Here is a 19,522-nt window from a genome sequence, read left to right on the forward strand (position 1 = left end):
TGTGCGTTGTCAAACATAAAGGCTACCGACCATTGGTCGGTGACGAGGGTGAACCTCCTACCGGCTAGGTAGAGCCTCCAATGCCACACAGCCTCCACAATGACTTGCGCTTCCTTCTCGACAGAGGAGTGTCGAATCTCGGAGGGCGTGGAATGTTCTAGAAAAGAAGGCTACTGGCCTGCCCACCTGATTGAGGGTGGCGGCCAGGGCGATGTCTGACGCATCGCTCTCTACCTGGAAAGGGACGGACTCATCCACCGCGTGCATCGTGGACTTAGTGGTATCAGCCTTGATGCGGCTGAAGGCTGAGCGGGCCTTAGCTGTCAGAGGAAATATAGTGGCTTTGATAAGTGGATGGGGTTTGTCCGCATAGTTGGGGACCCACTGGGCGTAATAAGAGAATAGCCCCAGGCAGCGTTTGAGGGCCTTGAGGCTGTGGGGAAGGGGAAGTTCCGTGAGGGGGCGCATGCGGTTGGGGTCAGGCCCTAGGACCCCAACTTCCACAACATAGCCAAGGATGGCTCGCCGGGTTGTGTGGAACATGCACTTCTTGTTATATGTGAGGTTGAGGGATTGGGCGTTCTGGAGGAACCTCTGAAGTTTGGCGTCGTGGTCCTGCTGATCATGGCCGCAGATGGTAACATTGTCCAAGTACGGGTATGTAGCCCGCAGCCCGTACTGGTCCACCATTCGGTCCATCGTTCTCTGGAAGACCGAGACCCCCATTAGTGATGCCGAAAGGGACCCTGAGGAAGTGGAAGAGTCGGCTGGCTGCTTGAAAAGCAGTGTAGTGGCGATCTTCCGGGCGGATCGGGAGCTGGTGGTCGGCAGACTTCAGATCTACCGTGGAGAACACCCGGTACTGTGCGATCTGGTTGACCATCTCCGCTATGCTGGGGATGGGGTACGCATCAAGTTGCGTGAACCGGTTTATGGTCTGGCTGTAGTCCACAACTATCCAATTCTTTTCCCCGGTCCTGACAACCATCACTTGTGCTCTCCAGGGCTGTTGCTGGCCTCGTTGACCCCCTCCCTCAAGAGTCGCTAGACCTCTGACTTGATAAAGATCTTGTCTTGTGCACTGTACCGCCTGTTCCTGGTGGTGACGGGCTTACGATCGGGGGTGAGGTTCGCAAAGAGCGAAGGGAGGGTGACCTTAAGGGTCGCGAGGCTACATACAGTGAGAGGGGGTAGGGGTCCGCCGAGCTTTAGGGTTAGGCTTCAGTGACTACATTGGAAGTCGAATCCAAGCAGAGGTGAGGGAGGACATACAGTTTAAAATGGATGTACTCAGCGCCCTGTATCGCGAGGTTCGTGACACAGTACCTCTGGATCTGTACCGAATGGGATCCAGAGGCAAGGGAGATTGTCTGGGACACTGGGTAGATGTGGAGGGAACAGCGCCTTACAGTGTTGGGATGGACGAAGCTCTCTGTGCTCCCGGAGTCGAAAAGACAGGGGGTCTCGCGCCCATTGACCTGGACGGCCATCATCTAATTCTTCAGATGTTTTGGTCGCGACTGGTCGAGGTTGACTGCGCCGAGCTGCGGGTAGTCTGCGTGGTCGGAGGTATCGGGGTCACAAGATGGCGGCTCCCACGAGTCGCACGTGTCGGGCTGAGTTGTAGATGGTGACCAAGATGGCCGCCCCCATCCGTCGCACGTGTCGGTTGGTGTTGAAGATGGGGGCCAATATGGCCGCCCCCAAGGGTCGCACTTGTCGGGCTGAGTTAAAGATGGCGCTCCCCACGAGCTGCATGAGGCGGATGACGCGTCTGAAGGGGACGGTACCGGCAGGCACGCAGCCACATTGTGGCGTCTGTGGGTCTGTGAGTCCGTGGATCGGGCCTGGTAAGCTTTTGACTTTGGGGCTTTGGATCAGACAGACTTTTTGCCTCAGTCGCTGCATGACGCGGTGCGGGCTGGGCAACGCTGCAAGGGGTGTTGGCTTGGATCACAGAAGTAGCAAGACGGTCCCCCGGGCTGAACAGGCAGCCGCGTGGCACAGACTTGGACGTAGTCGGGTCTGGTGCCTACGAGGGGTTCGCTGGGTCTGGCGCGAAAGCGCTGAGGCTCTGGTAGGCCACCTCTAACGAGTTGGCTAGTTTTACCGTTTCCTGTAGATCAGTGGCCCCATTTTCCAGCAGTTGCTGCCGGACGTAGTTAGACTGGACCCCAGCCACGTAGGCGTCCTGGATCATCAGTTTAATGTGCTCATCGGCCTTCACATCCCTGTAGGTGCAGCTGCGGGCGAGTAGGGTCAGGCTCTCTAGATACTTGTCCAGCAATTCCCCGGCGCGCTGATGGCGGGTAGTGAGGAGGTGCTGCGCGAACACTTCGTTCACGGGCTTCACGAACTGTCTCTTTAGAATCGCGACCCCCGCTTCGTAAGTGACTGCGTCCTCAATCATACCCGAGATTCGGTGGCTCACCCGGGCGTGGAGGAGGTGCAGCTTGAGGGTGTCGGAAGGAGGCATTTCAGAGGAGTCGAGGTAGGCCTCAAAACAGTGGAGCCAGTGGGAGAAGATTTCCTTAGCTTCTGCTGCCCGTGTGTCGAGTTCCAGTTTATCAGGCTTCAGAGTGACTTCCATAGTAATGTCTTTGGATAATAAATTGATGTACCATCAATTCACTACAAGACGATGAGAACGAGTGAACATAGGCTTTATTATCCAAGAACGTGCCTGCCTGTGACTGCTGTGTAACAATGAGCGCCACCCACAGGCGGCAGGTCTATATTACCGCTCCCCCGGGTGGGGGGGGAAGCCATTTTCCAAGTGTCGGACAGGCCTGAGCTGCAGGGGCAGATGTTTCAGCCTTCGCCTCACTGATTGCCCAGAGGCGGGTTCTATTAGGGTAGAAGTCAGCTTCTCCGCCCTGTGCCGCAGCTTGGCAGGGGGAACCCACTTGAATACTCTCGAGAAGGTGAAATTTGAGCTGAGGGGGATGAAGGAGGGGGTTGTACAATTTTTAAAAAAAATTAAATTTAGAGCACCCAATTTTCCAATTAAGGGGCAATTTAGCGTGGCCAATCCACCTACTCTGCACATCTTTCGGGTTGTGGGGGTGAGAGCCACGCAGACACAGAGCGAATGTGTAAACGCCACAGGAACAGTGACCTGGGGCCTGGGATCGAACCTGGGACCTCGGCGCCGTGAGGCTGCAGGGCTAACCCACTGCGCCACCGTGCTGCCCGGAGGGGTTCTACAATTCATGGTGATTGTTTATTATGCCCTTTTGAGGATTGGTTGCCATTCAACATTATGGGGGGGAAAGGGGGGGAAGGGTGGGGTTGGGGGTATTGTAATTTTGATTGGCTGTTAATTTTTTAACTGGAACGCATGCGTGGATATTTTGGTCTGTCTATTGTGAGGGGTGCAGTTTTTGTTTGGGGGACTGTTATTGTTTTGTTTTTTGTTTGTTTTCTGTTTTGTTGTTTACTTCATGAAAATGGTGAAAATGAGGAGAATAAAAAAATTCTTAAATTTACTTGGACAATTTGCTCATCCCTTTTGTCACAGGTTAGTCGCAAAAAGTTGGTTTACAGGTGCAACAGATGATTAAGAAGGCAAATGGAGTTTTGTCCTTCATTGCTAGAGGGATGGAGTTTAAGACTAGAAAGGTTATGCTGCAATTGTATAAGGTGTGAATGAGGCCACACCTGGAGTATTGTGTTCAGTTTTGGTCTCCTTACCTGAGAAAGGACGTACTGACACTGGAGGGTGTGCACAGGAGATTCACTAGGTTAATCCCAGAGTTCAGGGGGTTGGATTACGAGGAGAGGTTGAGTAGACTGGGACTGTACTCGTTGGAATTTAGAAGGATGCGGGGGATCGCATAGAAACATATAAAATTATGAATGGAATAGATAGGATAGATGCGGGCAGGTTGTTTCCACTGGCGGGTGACAGCACAACTAGAGGGCATAGCCTCAAAATAAGGGGAAGTAGATTTAGGACTGATTTCAGGAGGAATTTCTTCACCCAAAGGATTGTGAATCTATAGAATTTCCTGCCGATTGAAGCAGTTGAGGCTCCTTCCTTAAATGTTTTCAAGATAAAGATAGATAGTTTTTTGAAGAATAAAGGGTTATGGTGTTTGGGCGGAAAAGTGGACCAGAGTCCACAAAAGATCAACCATGATATCACTGAATGGCGGAGCAGGCTCGAAGGGTCAGATGGACTACTCCTACTCCTAGTTCTTATGTTCTTAAAAGTCCTACTAAAGGGTGCAGGAATTGTTGATGATGAGTACACAAACTTGTGAAGGAGATTAATGAAAAATGTGATGTATCAAAAAAGGGCCGAATGACCTCCTGCATTGTAGGGATTCTATGAACATGAGCATGAGAATTTATTGTCATAGTAACTATGGACTTAAAGTTGTGAGGTGAGGAGAGAAGCATTTTCATTTTACATTTCGTAGACATGGCAACACGATTTAGTCTGTCTCGAGCAATTCATGGTGAAGACAAAGGCGTGATTGTCGATAAAATCAGCAAAAATGGAGAGAGAATGGACTAGGAGCACCAGCTAAATTCTTAACTGACAAAGGGGGCTTTGCCAATGATGAATTTAGAGACGTGCAAAAATATGAACATTGTTAGAAAGGCACCGGAGCTTAAATTCCCTTCAGTAATGCACTCACTTGTGAGAGAAACCATGCAATGAGTGCTGCTTTGGGCTGCAGTAGAGTGCTTAAATTGAAGTTTGGTGACAAGAGAATGAGGCGATCCTTTCATTTTCAACTTCTACTCAGAAAGAAGAGCAGTGGCCATGGCAAGTGTTGATTATTTCTACTGTCCTTAATGTACCGTAAACTAGAGGAAGAAAAAGTAAAGGGAGTAACTTAAGAGTAAGTCATGTCAGGGCAGCTCGGCCATGGGCAATGTTCCTCTTGTGCGATGTTGGAAGTCAGAGACATTTCCTGTGTCCAGGATGATCAAGTTGCAGGAAGTGTCTCCAGCTGCAGCTACTCAAAATCTGTGATTCTGAACTGGAGCTGTGACTGGAGTCACTGTGGAGCATCTGCAAGGATGAGAACTTTTTGGATAGCATGTACAGTAATATGATCACACCACAGTTAAACAATTCACAGGCACGAAGGGAATGGGTAACTGTCAGATGAAGTAAAAGCACTAGGCAGGTAGTGCAGGAGTCCCCTGGGTCCATCTACCTCTCTAGCAGGTTTCCTGTTTGGATACTGCTGGGCGAGATGGCTCCTTAAGGAAATGCAGCAAGAGCCAAGTCTGTGGCACCATGAGTGACTCAGCTGCACGGAGGGGGAGTAAAAAGAGAGGGAGATCAATAGTAATAGGGGATTCCATCGTAAAGGGAACAGATAGATGGTTCTACGTCCACAGATGTGACACCAGGATGGTATATTGCCTCCCTGGTGCCAGGGTCAAGGATGTCACTCAGCAGCTGCAGGACGGTCTGAAGGGGGAGGGTTAACAGCCCATGGGCGTCGGACACATTGGCACAAACAACATAGGTAATAAAAAGGGATCAGGTCCTGAAAGCAGAATTTAAGGAGTTAGGAAATAAATTAAAAAGTAGAACCTCCAAGGTAGTGATCTTAGGATTACTCCCAGTGCCACATGCCAGCAAGAGCAGGAATAGGAGAATAGACCAGATGAATGTGTGGCTGGAGAGATGGTTTAAGAGAGAGGAATTTAGATTCCTGAGGCATTGGCCTGATTCTGGGGAAAATGGGATCTGTACAAGCTGGACAATTACACCCCCGCAGCGCCTTGACCAATATCAGCCTCCCCGAACAGACGCCGGAATGTGGCGACTAGGGGCTTTTCACAGTAACTTCATTTGAAGCCTACTTGTGACAAGAAGCAATTTTCATTTCATTTCATTTTCATATTTGCTGGTGCTGTTGGTGAGGGTTTCAACTCGAGTGGCAGGGTGTTGGGAATCTGAGTGGGGAGACACAAGAAAGGGAAACAAAGAAAGAAATGAAAGACAGAAAATTAGAAAGCAAAAGTGGAAGACAGAAAAGACGAAGGCTAGCATCAAATAGGACCATAGTTCAAAAGGGTCTGTGCAAAAATGTTAAAATGACAAGTCTAAAGGTACTATATCCAAATACAAAGGACATTTGTAATAAAATAGACGAATTAACAGCACAAATTGGTATAAACCGGAATGATATGATTGTGAATATGGTTGTGATTACAGAGATGTGGCTGCAGGGTGTCCAAGGCTGGGAAATTAATATCCGAGCGTATTTGATATTTAGGAAGGACAGGCAAAAAGGAATTAGACCGAGGCAATAGCAGTCTAAAGGGCAGAGAGAGGCAACATTTACAAGATTGTGTTCAGGAAAGTTTTCTGCAGCATTGTGTGTCCATTCTAACAAGAAAGGATGCATTTATTAGATTAAGTACATGCCTGAGCTATAGACCCCAGGCACCCTTCCATATGTCCTATGTTCTCTGATGATTACGTGAATGGCAACTGCTTGGTATCAATCAACTTTGTGTGCAGGCAGCCTTGCCTCAGCTACAAGTCCTTGGGAGTTGTATCTGTTACCATAGCAATGACCTGAAGTTATCTGACTCCAGAACCTTGTATGTCTCTGCAAGCAGGAGCTCACGTAAGCCCTTAGGTTTTAATTTAAACCTAGTATATAAGTTTATCCTAAATATATCCCTTCAAAGGTAACTTCCTGTCATATATTATCCCAAGAAGCAAGTCTAAAAAGTTCACAATGCACATTGGACTCCATGAGGATGTTTACAGTTAGCAGCCAATACACTACCCACAGATATCCGAATGCTAAAAGATGGTGAACTGTGGACAAGTTTTTAAAAATCGTATACATCTGCTGATAACATTTGCAAAAGAAGTGTATAAATGTATCTGCAAACTCACCTTTCTCCCTTCCAAAATAATAAACAATGCAAATAGCAGATCTCAAAGAGCAAGACCTGTTTTAGGACATACAAAGAACAAAGAAAAGTACAGCACAGGAAGAAGCCCTTCGGCCCTCCAAGCCTGCACCGACCATGCTGCCCGTCTAAACTTTACTTTAGGATGTTTCTTCTGAAGCCGTTTAAATAAACTGTGATGGACTGTCTTGTCAACACATAATTGAATTTCATACATGAAGCCCAATTGCAGGTTAATTATCGATGGTGTGATGAAGTAAAATCTGTCAAAAAATAATAAGCTGTGCAAATTACACTTTCCCTCTCCAATCTGGTAATACTGGTAAATTATCTAATTTTATTCTGTTAGCTATTGGGTGTTTTCTCTTTCCCTGCTATGTTAGGTTTACAGTGTTGATTGGAGCCAGACACGAGGAGAACATCTGGTATTATCTGGTTCGTGGGATCAAACAATAAAAATTGTAAGTTGATTTTTTTTTTAAAAAGGCAAATAATAGAGAACATCAGACATTTTTAACTTTTATTTTGAACATCACAAAAATGGAAATATAATTAAGGGACTCTTTTTAATAAAAAGGTATAGTAAAGCTTACATTATTTACAAAGCTCATAGGCAACACTTGCGGGATGTTCACTAAATCCCGAAATAATGTTTTAAAATTAAAAGTATATTTGAAGAATATTATTGCAGTTCCAGCCACTCGCTTGCTGTTATGATAATGGGATAATAATTCTTGAGGAATAGTTACGACCTTTTTTTCAAGCAAACAATGCCTTTGTGTTTGACCGATGTTGGCTTGTGACTGATGACCTTAATTCAGAAGACGTTCATTTTGGTAATTATGCCAGTTCTTGCTCATTAACTCAAATGGTAGCGAGCTTGCTGTAAGAGGTAGTGGGATCAATGCTCACGTTCTCCACTGGCTCAGTCCTTGATACTGTAGTGGTTAGTATCCCCCTCAAACTCATTTTTGAAGTGACTGGAGTGCACTCATGCTTCAAAGAAAAAAACAATGAGAAGGCCCCAGAGAATCAAAGAATCCCTACAGCGCTGAAGGAGGCCATTTGGCCCATCAGGTCTGCACCGACCCTCTGAAAGAGCACCTTATCTAAGCCCTTTCCTTGTAATCCTACCCAACTTGCATACCCCTAGACACTAAGGGGCAAATTTAGCATAGCCAATCCACCTAACCACATCTTTGGACTGACAGAAGATGGTAAACATTAATTGGAGTTGAGGGGAAACAAAAATTAAGAGTAAAACGAGGGCATGTTAGACAAGTCAAAGAACTTAAAGTTACTTGTGAATCTAAGTATTGATAAACCATAGGGTCCTTTTATAAATGTGAAATTTAATGGGTCAGAAGAGGCAACTTTATGAAAAATAATTCGAATTATTTTTCCACAGCATTCGTAACAATAAACTGCGTCATTATCATTTCCAAACAAATAATTTAAGCATCTTGGGGGTTGCGTGTATTTCTTCAATAAAATAACCTAAATAGGCATAAAGAGGATTGGATTCTTGGAAATACATGAAGTATGAGACGGAAAATTAATGAAGTATCTAATGTTTGTGAAGCACATCTAGACATTTCTTTACAATAAGTGAAAGTTTTATTTTTGCAACCTCACCATCACCAATCTGGTGGTCCCAAGATCCTATGTAATATCAGGAAAAAGATAGTGAAATGTAGGGATTTTAATGGGAAAAGGTGTACTCGAAATACAACCCATCTGGAAATGCTGTTGTGCTGCCTCGTGAATTCCCTATGATTTCTGACACAGTTAATTGCATAAATAGTCACATCAAATCGAGACACTGGCTTTGGACCAGTAATCGGTTTTACTTTTAGAGATTGAACAAACAATAAGCAGTGCTTAACACAATGGATTATATAATTCACTTGACTCCTGGTCACAAACATTGCATTCTCCCCTAGACATGATTGGCATAGCCAGAATCTATCGTAATTACCATTTCCAAAGCTGCCATTCATATTTTAGAACTCTCAGCCCTATCACAGCGACTCCTTGAAAACATGCCATGAATTGTTCTTTAATTCTGTAAGTTTGAAATCTTTTTCTCCAAAAGCTGTTTGCCACAGAGGCCTCTCTCAGATCAATGAATCTACATTCTTCTCAAAAAGGCTCACAAAATAGCTCTGAAATTTAGCATATCAAATGGAGGCTTATAATTTGAACTGTGTGGCTTGTGAGTAGCCCACAGGTAGTCTGAAAGACGTATTTATTTGATTGTGTGGACTCTTATGGTTATCTTGGGTATGGCTTTATCTGTAGAGAAGGTGATCAGTACTTTTGCTTCTCGTAGTGGGATCCGGTGGTAAAAGATTCGGTCTCCACGTTTCGTGGCCATGAAAGTGTCATTTACAGCACAGTCTGGTCACCGCATATCCCAGGCTGCTTTGCCTCAGCCTCAGGTACATCTTATTTCATTACAAGTTGATTTATTAATATTGCAATACAAAATTGTTAAGTGATTCTTGATCCTATCACTTCACGTTTTTTGAATATTTTGGAATTTGTTTCAGGTAAGCTAAATTTACACTTGGATGTGTAACATTTGGCACACTCTTTCCCTGTAATGTGCAATTAACTTTGTTCTATGAGTTTCAATTCTATGGCACTGTAGCATGAACTTGCAAGGCTCAGTAATGAAGAGCTGGAGTCAAACACTTAACCCTTACGGATTTTATATAACATTGCAAGAAATTCCTAAATCTGGTTGCATTCAAACGCCTCTTAGTGTTTTTATGACGAGTAACTTCTTAAGCTTTGTCTGAGTTTATTATATCATCTAAACCATTTGCAGATTGTATTGTACTTTTTAAAATGTATTTTTTAGGAGGTTATAGTCTTACAGTCAGATAGTTCAATCAAAATCATTGCATATTTTGACAACGCAATCCTTTTGGCAGAATGTTTGGATACTTTATGAGAAGCCGACATTGTATGTGACCCTCCGGAAGCATTCACGCGAGCTTTCCTTGTGCCCAGCCCACAGTTTGAAGACTGATGATGAGTGGATAATTAAGTTGTACCTTTCCTTCTAATTTTGTTGCTAGATTTTAAGCAAGTTCCCTGCACTTCTCAGGGCATTGTAAGTTTTCCGTCAGCTTGCTTTTTTTGCATAGTTATGGAGAAATTACCTTGAACAGCATTTTGAAAGTAGCAAACCTTCACTCAGTGTGATTTACTTTAAATTTCCACATCGGAGAACAGCAGCACTTATTACCAGAACTATTATGCTCCATAAGCAGAATTATTGTAGTAGGAGTGTGTTGTATTTTATATTTTCCCCGCGTCTTGACTGTGATAGAGAAATTCAATAAAATCAAGCTGTATACAAGCAAAAGGATCATCTGGCAAGGGGGTGGTTCCTGAGGGCATTTAATATCTTTACCCTTATTATGTTTCATGCAAATGACGCATCGATCCAGCGGCGTGTGCGCTGCTGTATTCAAATCTGGGTACCACCAAATTTTTAGGAGTAGATGTACCACTCCCTCCTTACCAAGATGGGTACAAGAATGCAAATAATCAACAAGTAACGGCAATAAAGAATTCGGAATACAAACTTGACCAACTGGAGTCAGCCAGAGGTCTCGTGTCAAGGAGTGCGAACACCTCATTGACTTCCATAGTGTTCGCTCAGAATCAGAGGCGTCCCTCTGTAAATTTTGAACTTCAGCTATCTCTGGCATGCCCTTCGTCCGCAATGCAGGTACCTGGTTTAGAGCCTGATTAGCCCCACTGGGAACAATTAAAGAGGTTGATGAAGCTGCAGTTGTAGCAGCTGAATCAGCACGGGCATTTCCTAATTGAACAGGAGTGTCACCCTTCGTGTGCGCAACGCATTTAATAACTGCCAATTGACGGGGAAGCTCAATAGCATCGAGGAGATTTTTAACCCAAAGTGCATTTTGAATGGGAGTTCCCACAGAGGTGAGAAAACCTCGCTGTTGCCAGAGGCGGCTGAAATCATGGGGTCACGCCAAAGGCATATCTAGAATCAATGTAAACATTAGTACTTTTATCTGTGGCTAAAATACATGCTTGAGTAAGGGCGAATAGCTCGGCTTTTTGTGCAGAGACAGGGGTCTGGAAGGCTACTGCTTCCTGCACGTCAGTGTCGGTTACCACGGCATATTTCGACTGTGGGACGGGAAATGGGGAAATGGAAGAACTGCCATCAACATAAAAAATTAGATCTGGATTATCAATAGGCCTGTCTGTTAAATCCGGGCGAGGTGTGGAAAGGAAGTGATTCCGAAGTAAACAATCGTGTGGTGGGTCCTCAAGGTTATCGGGGGGCTGTTCAAGGAACACAGCAGGATTTAAGGTTGAACAATAATGAAACGAGAGGTAGGGGTTTTGCAATAGTGAAACATCATAGCGGCTCAATCGCGCTTGAGTCAGATGCTGGGTTTGCTGAGACGTTAGGAGAGCCACAATAGAATGTGAAGTATGCACTTGTACTTGCTGGTGAAGGGTTAGATTAGAGGCTGCCTGGACTAACAAATGGACAGCAGTAAGAATTTGGGTGAAAAGGTCTGTCATACATAGGTCGTCCTAGCGCTGGGGCGGTAGCCAGGGCGTTTTTCAGGGTAATAAAAGATAGCTTTGCTGAATCAGGTAGTTCAAACTTAAGAGGAGCATTTTGAGAGGAGTACGGAGTTAATTCTTTAGTATGTACAGTAACATTAGGAATCCATTGTCTGCAAAAGTTCACTAATCCTAAAAAGGCTCGCACCTGCTTGGGCGATGTAGGAAATGGGGTCTGCAATATAGGAGTAATGCGTTCTTGAGTAATGGAGCGATCAGTAGCACTAATTAGGACACCCAAAAATTTGACTTGTCGTTGGCCTTTATGAACTTTAGCGGGCGGGATCACATATCCCCATGAATGGAGATGGATGAGCAGGTAAAAAGTGTCACGTTGGTTAGCGATGAAATCAGGGCTGGCAAGGAGTAAGTCATCAACATATTGAATGATGGTGGAGCCACCAGGAGGTGCTAATGTCGCTAACTGGGAGTGCAATGCCTGTGAGAAAAGGGTTGGAGAATGAATGAAACCGTGTGGAAGTTGAGTCCAAGTGTATTGCGTCTTCTTAAATGTAAAGGCAAACAAATACTGTGATTCAGGGGCGAGGGGTATAGCAAAAAGGCATGTTGCAAATCAACAAGGGTAAAAATAGTCGATTCCGGTGGGACATTGCTAAGGATTGTCGCTGGATTTGGGACAATGGGATGTAAGGGTTCAACTATCTGATTAATAAGCCGGAGGTCTTGGACTAAACGCTATTTGGATGGTCTTCCTATCTTAGGAAGTGGAAGAATCGGGGTGTTACAGGGCGATTGGCATGGTATCAAAATTCCCTGTTGAAGGAACGAATGAATCATGACCGAGACTCCTTTTTCAGCCTCGGGCCGCAAAGGGTACTGTGAAATAGAGGGGAAGGGCATATCAGGTTTGACTCTAATAACAACGGGAGGGACATTAGTGAGACCAACTTCGTGCTTGGAGGCTGCCCATAAATCTGCGGGTATTTCAGGAGTCTTAGATTGGGCTGAATGATGATGGTGCAGTGTGCCAATGTGGACAAATGGGCGTTTAAAATATTCTAAAGTGCCTGCGGGTAGGGTTTGACTATCATTAAGGAAAAGATCAGCTTGTCCTCGTAGTGCAGCTGCCAGAAATCCCAAGGACTTGGCATTGTAGCCTTCGTTGACAGAAAGGGTCATGTGGGGTGACACAAGTCTCGACTGACGTCATAGGCTGTGGGGTAAATCGACAAGAAAGGCAGACCCTTCTTTTGTCTTGGTAAATGCTCTCCAAATCGGGCGAGGTTACTGTATGATCGTAGCAAAGAGTGACATGTGGATTGGGAATATCTAAGGGAGGTGAAAAGTGTGAGGGAGCAAAATCAATCGACCACCACTGTGGAGTAGTGAATAGGGGAAAGTTTCGAAGCTGGGCCTGCGGGATAGGTGATATGGTAATGCGGTTATCAAGGCTTGGGTCACTATATTCTCTCATCTGGACTCTATCGGGTGTTTTAAACAGTGGTACTCAGGGTTAACGTTAGCTGCCAGCATAGAACACAGAGCAATCAGGCGCAGGCACAGAAGTTATTAAATTCTGCAGCTGGTGACCTCGTATTTGAGACAGTTCTATAAGCATACCATTATCAATGCATTGTATTACCGCTCCGAATTTGCAGTGTCTAATCAGCAACTTTCTAATCAAGGTGGATAGCCTAACTTGGTTCTTTTCCATATGCGCATTCCGTTTTCAAGATCTGTCAATTCTATACTCAATTTTAATTCTTTATCCTGTCAGCTGGCTAACAAGGAGGCATCCTTCAATTTTGGACAATATTCCCTCTATAGAGAAACTAACTTTTTAGCAGTTGACGCCCTATTATTTTCCTAAATCACTTGTTGAGCTTCTATTACTGTTGATAGGTCTTTTTAGTTGTTCACACAGCGTTTGCAGTACGCTGCCATTTTAAAAAGTTGTATCTAAAGTTTTACCCATTGCACACTTTGTCTGATGCCAGATGGTCCTTCCGATTACAATTTTAACAATTGATTAAGGAAATTACGTGTGTGATGTTTTATGTCAGGGTCCGCACGCTTTTTGCCCTGTTTATGTGTTATTAAGCAGAGTTATCCGCATCTGCAGGAGATTATAATTTAAATCACGGAGTAATCGCGCTCCATGCAAACCAATTAACAGCTCGAAGGTGACACTGTAAAGATTCTATGCCACCCGCCTTACAAAGTTAACGGGAACCTTTTATCGCGAAGGTTTCAAGTAATAACAAGGACCATGTTGGCATCGATATCTCTTTACTTCTTGCAAATGTTCCCAAGCTTCCCAAAATGTTCCAAAGTTGTTCAGTTCACACTATATCAGTTTAAAAGAAAGTAACTTTACGAATAAGAGTAATTGAAATATGAATACGTTTTTTGATTGCGTGAAAAGACGTAAATGGCATCACGCCAAGTTCTCCGCCCCTTAGATTCTGCAGGAAACATTAACCATTTCAGCAGACAGTTGGTATTTTCTGAATTGACAAACAAAGAAATACTTCTCAGAGAACAGCTAATGCCTCTAAAATTAATCAGTGCAAATTGACTTAAATGGAAATTACCTTGAACAGCATTTTGAAAGTAGCAAACCTTCACTCAGTGTGATTTACTTTGAATTTCCACATCGGAGAACAGCAGCACTTATTACCAGAACTATTATGCTCCATAAGCAGAATTATTGTAGTAGGAGTGAAGTATGTTTTGTTTCCACAATGAATCTCGGCAGAGCTTTAAAGATGTTTCCTATTGCTACTTATTTTGCACAGTAACATGTAAAATTCCAAAGTTAATGCTTCGAGATTTTCTGCAGACTAACTTTGTGTGTTTGCCTGGTCGGTGGAGCAGCTGTCAAATATAAAAAGATCTGCAAGAAAATTTGCAATGCATTAATTTTCAAACATGTTAGATGGTTCCTCGCCAATCCTTGCTATCTCTTTGCTTCGTTTTTTTCCTGCATTATTTTCTTCCCTCTCTATTCCTCCCTGGCAGATTTATTTCTCCCCCTTCTGTTTTTCTGCTTTAGCATTCACTTTGTGTTTCTGCTCAACATCTCTCTCTGAAAGAATGAACATGATCAAAGCCGATTATTATGAAACTGACCTTGTGTTTTGCCGCACAACAGCTGCCTGCATTTATAGTGCACCAATAATGTAGAAACAAAAACACCCAAAAATGCTTTTCACGGTCATAATCAAAAAATGGACAGGGCCAAAGAATCAAAGGGTTTTAAGGAGAAGAGACACAGCATCTTGGGAAAGATGTACAAGAGAACTAACTCAAAAGAAGAGAGAATTAGGAAGAAGAGGGGCTGGATTCTCACCCAGCGGGATGCTCCGTTTTTCCAGCAGCCCGGGGGTTTCCCGACTGTGTGGCAGCCCCACAATCGGAAACCCTATTGACCAGCCGGCGTAACGGAGCATCCCGCCCAGTGGCGGACTGGGTCTAAAAATATTGGTTGTCAGTAGACAAAGGGGGCCCACACACAACTACAATGCTATCATTTAATTTTCATAACGAATAAATAAAATTTTCAAAAAATACATATGGAAAAAAGGGTACAATTAAAATTTTTGTGGAAAAAAATGTGTATTTCTTAATAATTAGTGTACATGTACTGTACATATTACTGGGAGTAGATACCAAATGTAAATACAGAATGTTATAATTGAATTTTTTGTTTATTTTTTAAAATTTTAAGTAATTGGTTGATATTTTTAAATAGTTTACTGCACAATTTACACATTAACAGATAGTTCAAAAGCACAATAGAGCATTGCATGCAGTCCACTATATTAAGAGCAATCGTTTGTGTTCGCTAGATGATTGTGTGAATCTGCCAATAATTGCTTCTGCATCCAATTCATCTAACAATTCCTTTTCAATGGATAGCAACATGTATGATTCCAAATTCTCCTCAGACAGCGAATTTCTTAATCTTGTCTTTATGATCTTTAGCTTTGAAAATGTCCTCTCACATTGGACTTGAGCAACTGATAGTGTGCAGATGACTTTATAAAGTTCATAAAGGTTATCATATGCCTTGTCATGAAGTCTGTTGGATGCCAGAATATTTAGTACACACGATGGGCAAGTGCTGCAAATTTTACAATTGTTGCAACTGGAATCCATATTCTCACCATCATTAAGCAATAGCTTTAATACATCAAAGTTTGAAGCAAAAGAAAACAATTCCAATATTACTTGATCTTTGCTGATTTGTGGAAACAGCTTAATAATACCTTCCAATGCTTCATCTTCAAGGCCCTTCTCTGCAATAGTTTTAAACTTTGCTGGGTCCAAGCAGGATAAATCTTTATACAACTGTTTGTGTTGTACAAAGCGTGATTCTAGTGACTGGACAATGCGATCCATTATTAGGTTAAACACATTTACTCGAAAATCAGTTAGAGAATCTGAGGAATTTCTTTCATCATCAATAAGCTCATCTGCCATTCTTTTCTTCTTCCTCTGCCTCTTAACTGGCAATGCTGTTTCCAACACATCAATTTCCAATGTTTGATTTTCCTCCATATTCATCTGTGAAATCCTGTCATTACATTTATTTACAAATTCCAAAGCCTTGCTGTGAACGTTATCAAATATTTTTGTCTGTTCCTTCAACTTTGTTGTAGCTGAATCTACCAAACTCCATGCAGTAAACATATCTAAACCACTTGTCTGTAGATAACTTGGTAACGGGGTTGTAGTTTCAAATATATACAAGTAAGTAAATGCTGTCAATATGGTTTCAAACTTTAGAAGACTTTGAAGTTAAACATTTGCTTCATGTTTTGTTTTTGCATCAAACTTTTCTGAATCTTGTATCATTGATAAGCATGTCAATAGATTTACGAAAGTACTGGCAGCGGCATCATCAAAACGTCCAAATATAGTTGTTGCTGCATTGGATTTTCCTGAGCATCTGGTCTCACCAATTAGCTTTAATCGTTTCATTTTTTCTTGGCTTAGATGTTTTCCAACAACTTCTATCCATACCGCCATTCTCTTGTATGATGCTTTCACAAAAGTTGCTATATTCTGGAGCAAATTGAAAAAAGAAACTGCAGGCACACAACATTTTGTTGTTTCAGTTATCACCAAATTCAAGACATGGGCATAGCACCATATATGAACATGTTGATCAGCCACATCAGCAATTTTACTTTGTAAACCATTATACTGGCCATGGTAGCTTGCAGCGCCATCTGTGCTATCAAATAAACATTTTTGGGGGTCATTTTTAAGATGCTATAATGTTTCAATCAATAGATCAAAAAGTCCTTGTCCTGTACCATCATTACTTGGCACAACTGAATGTAGTCGCTCACAGATAATGCCTTTAAGCACATACCGAATAATAATGCTAAACTGATCGATGGATGAATTATCTTGTGTTGAATCAACCTGAATAGAATAATATTTTGCTTGAGAAACTTCATGACTAATTCTTTCTTGTATCATATTCTTCATAATTTTGATTAACATGTTTATAGTTGTTTTACTCAAGTATGTAACAAGTCCACCACGGCCTTTACTTTGAGCCTTTCCTTTTTGCTCTAATCGTTTGATTCTTTGTTTAGACTTGTTTTGCACTGCAGAAACGTGAGCTGCCATAATGGGGTCATATTTTGCCATCAACTGCACTGTAGCTAAAAAATTGCCATGATTCAGAACCTCATTATCTAGAGTGTAGGCCAATTCATTTCTGTGACCTTGAAAAGGAAGTGCTTGCTTGCCTAACATCTTTATGATGTCTATAATCCTCATGACAATACTTCTCTGCTTCAATACTTCTTTCCTTTTAATTAGTGATGCTGCAAAAAATTTATCTAAGGTGCCATCATTAACCACACTGATATATTGCTGAGCATTTCTGACATGTGTTGTTGTCGATTCATGTAAAGTCAAGCTCTGGCTAATACGCCTGTAGTCACTAAGCCACGTACAAAGGGTGAAGGATTACAAGTGTTGGGAAACTCAAAGGGTTAGCAGTATGAACAATATAAGCATCTATTTTCTTTGTTATATGTTATCCATTTTCTTGGGACTGAGTCATTCATAATTTTCCTCTCATACAAACGAGCATCAAATGGAAGATCATCAAGTGGCTGAAGTGGATGTTCAGCAAAAAACTGTTTTAGCTTTGCTCGTGATGGATATTGGAAGATTCCAGTAATTGATCTTTCATTTTCTTGCATAGGTTCATTTACAGGATGTGCTTCAGAAACCAAGTCATTTATGCTTGAAGGAATATCTGATTCCCTGTCACTAGTTGAAGCTATGTGTTCAACTATGAAGCCAGTTGTATGTTGCAACTACAAGCATTACAGATACCGGAACAAGGAAACCAGAAGAAATATTGGGCCTGGGTTGATTAGTAATGGATGCACTTGCATTTTTCTCTACATTCAAAGTAGCTCTTCTCTGTTCTTGTAACTCGCATGTCATTGCATCATCACCATGAGCATTGTTTCTTGCTTCTTGATTATTTGTTGCAGAACTGGATATTGATGTGAATTGTGCTTGTGGTATTATAAACTCTGTAATAGGCCTGCATCGCTTGGCTGATTCCTTCCTTTCTGCTTCTTTTTGTTCTTTGCGTTTTAGTGACCCAGATTTATGCTTTTTCTTTTCCATGCTGGTAGGGGTAATATTCCTGAAATAAAAACTTAATTAAAAATAGCCCACATTGGGAAAAATGAATATTGATGATTGCAAGAATAACTTGAAGGAACGCCAGATAAACCCTTACTTGATAAAAAATATAAAATAACTTACTTACACTTCAATAGGCTATGTTCATTAGTCAATACTACTGTGGCCTATGCAGCTTCAGAAGAGGAGACAATCCACTCTCCAGTGTTCACACCAGCAAGCATCTGAGACAACTGTTGAAACTTAGAAGTTTGGTCCGACTATAGTAAGACATTAAGAACGGTCCCACGACCAAAGTTAACATGTCCAGTTTGATACCAGTGTAGTGTTACAAGTCGCAACCCTTTGAGTGTACCGATCATGGCTTATCACTTCAATATCTTTGACCTCATGATTCACGGTCAAAGGTACCGCTTCTCCTTTTCGGTGACCTCACGACCCTATGTACTGCCTGATATCCTTTCAAGTTGCCGACCATCTCAAATCACGAACTGTAACTTTATCTTTAAATTCACACACTCTTGCTGAAAACGTGGATTTCCAACTATGTCCGACCCGGGTGAACCAGCCCCCCCCCCCCCACCACTCCTTTTCACATCCGTTTAACACTGCTTCGTTCCTTCATACACTGAGTGATTATTTGTTTGTTTCTTTATTGCATTTTTATTTGGTATTGCTCTTTTTAAAAACAATTATATTTTATTAAGTTAGAATACAAATCTCAGGAAAGAAGTTGGAGATTTAGTTATCTAATTAATTATAATTTTTAAGGGCCCTTCAGAGATTCACGGGCCCCTTCTTGGCTCTCCGGGACCCCGGACCGATGTACCGATGTACTGGCTTCAAAGCTTGATATCCTTTGAAGTTGCCGACCATCTCAAATCACGAATTGTAACTTTATCTTTAAATTCACACACTCTTGCTGAAAACATGGAATTTCCTTAATTATGCCCGACCCGGGCCCCCCTATTCCACATCCTTCCACTACCTCTACTGCTTCGTTCCTTTTCATGCACTGCTTATTTGTGTCCTGTTCTCTTTTTTTTCTTATTCCTTTTTATTACTAAAACAGTTGTCTGTGTTTGTTTCTTTATTGCATTTTTATTTGATATAGGGGGCCCACTTCATCAGGGGCCCACTTGCCATCGGGCAAGCTGACACCCTGGCCAGTCCGCCACTGATCCCGCCGGCGGGGTGAAACAGAAATGTGGCACAGCCAGGCAAAGAATCCAGCTCAAGGTGTTTAAAGGCTGTGGATTGTAGACACAGGAAAGTGGGGGAGTTCGGGATGGGTGTTGGGGGTGGCAGGGAAATGAGACCACAAAGAGATTTCAACACTGAAATTAAA

The 19,522-nt window shown here is 42.7% G+C and overlaps 1 protein-coding gene across 1 annotated transcript in view; it reads left to right on the top strand.

Moving 5' to 3' along the window:
• The window catches only part of pex7 (peroxisomal biogenesis factor 7), a 134,802-nt gene that overhangs the window by 26,136 nt on the left and 89,144 nt on the right, over positions 1–19,522 (top strand). The window contains exons 4-5 of the mRNA XM_038799444.1: positions 7,284–7,361; positions 9,233–9,341. Of these exons, the coding sequence (XP_038655372.1) occupies positions 7,284–7,361; positions 9,233–9,341 (187 nt within the window). The remainder of the gene's footprint in view (positions 1–7,283; positions 7,362–9,232; positions 9,342–19,522) is intronic.

This window comes from Scyliorhinus canicula, chromosome 6, assembly GCF_902713615.1.
Source record: "Scyliorhinus canicula chromosome 6, sScyCan1.1, whole genome shotgun sequence".
Lineage (NCBI taxonomy): Eukaryota > Metazoa > Chordata > Chondrichthyes > Carcharhiniformes > Scyliorhinidae > Scyliorhinus > Scyliorhinus canicula.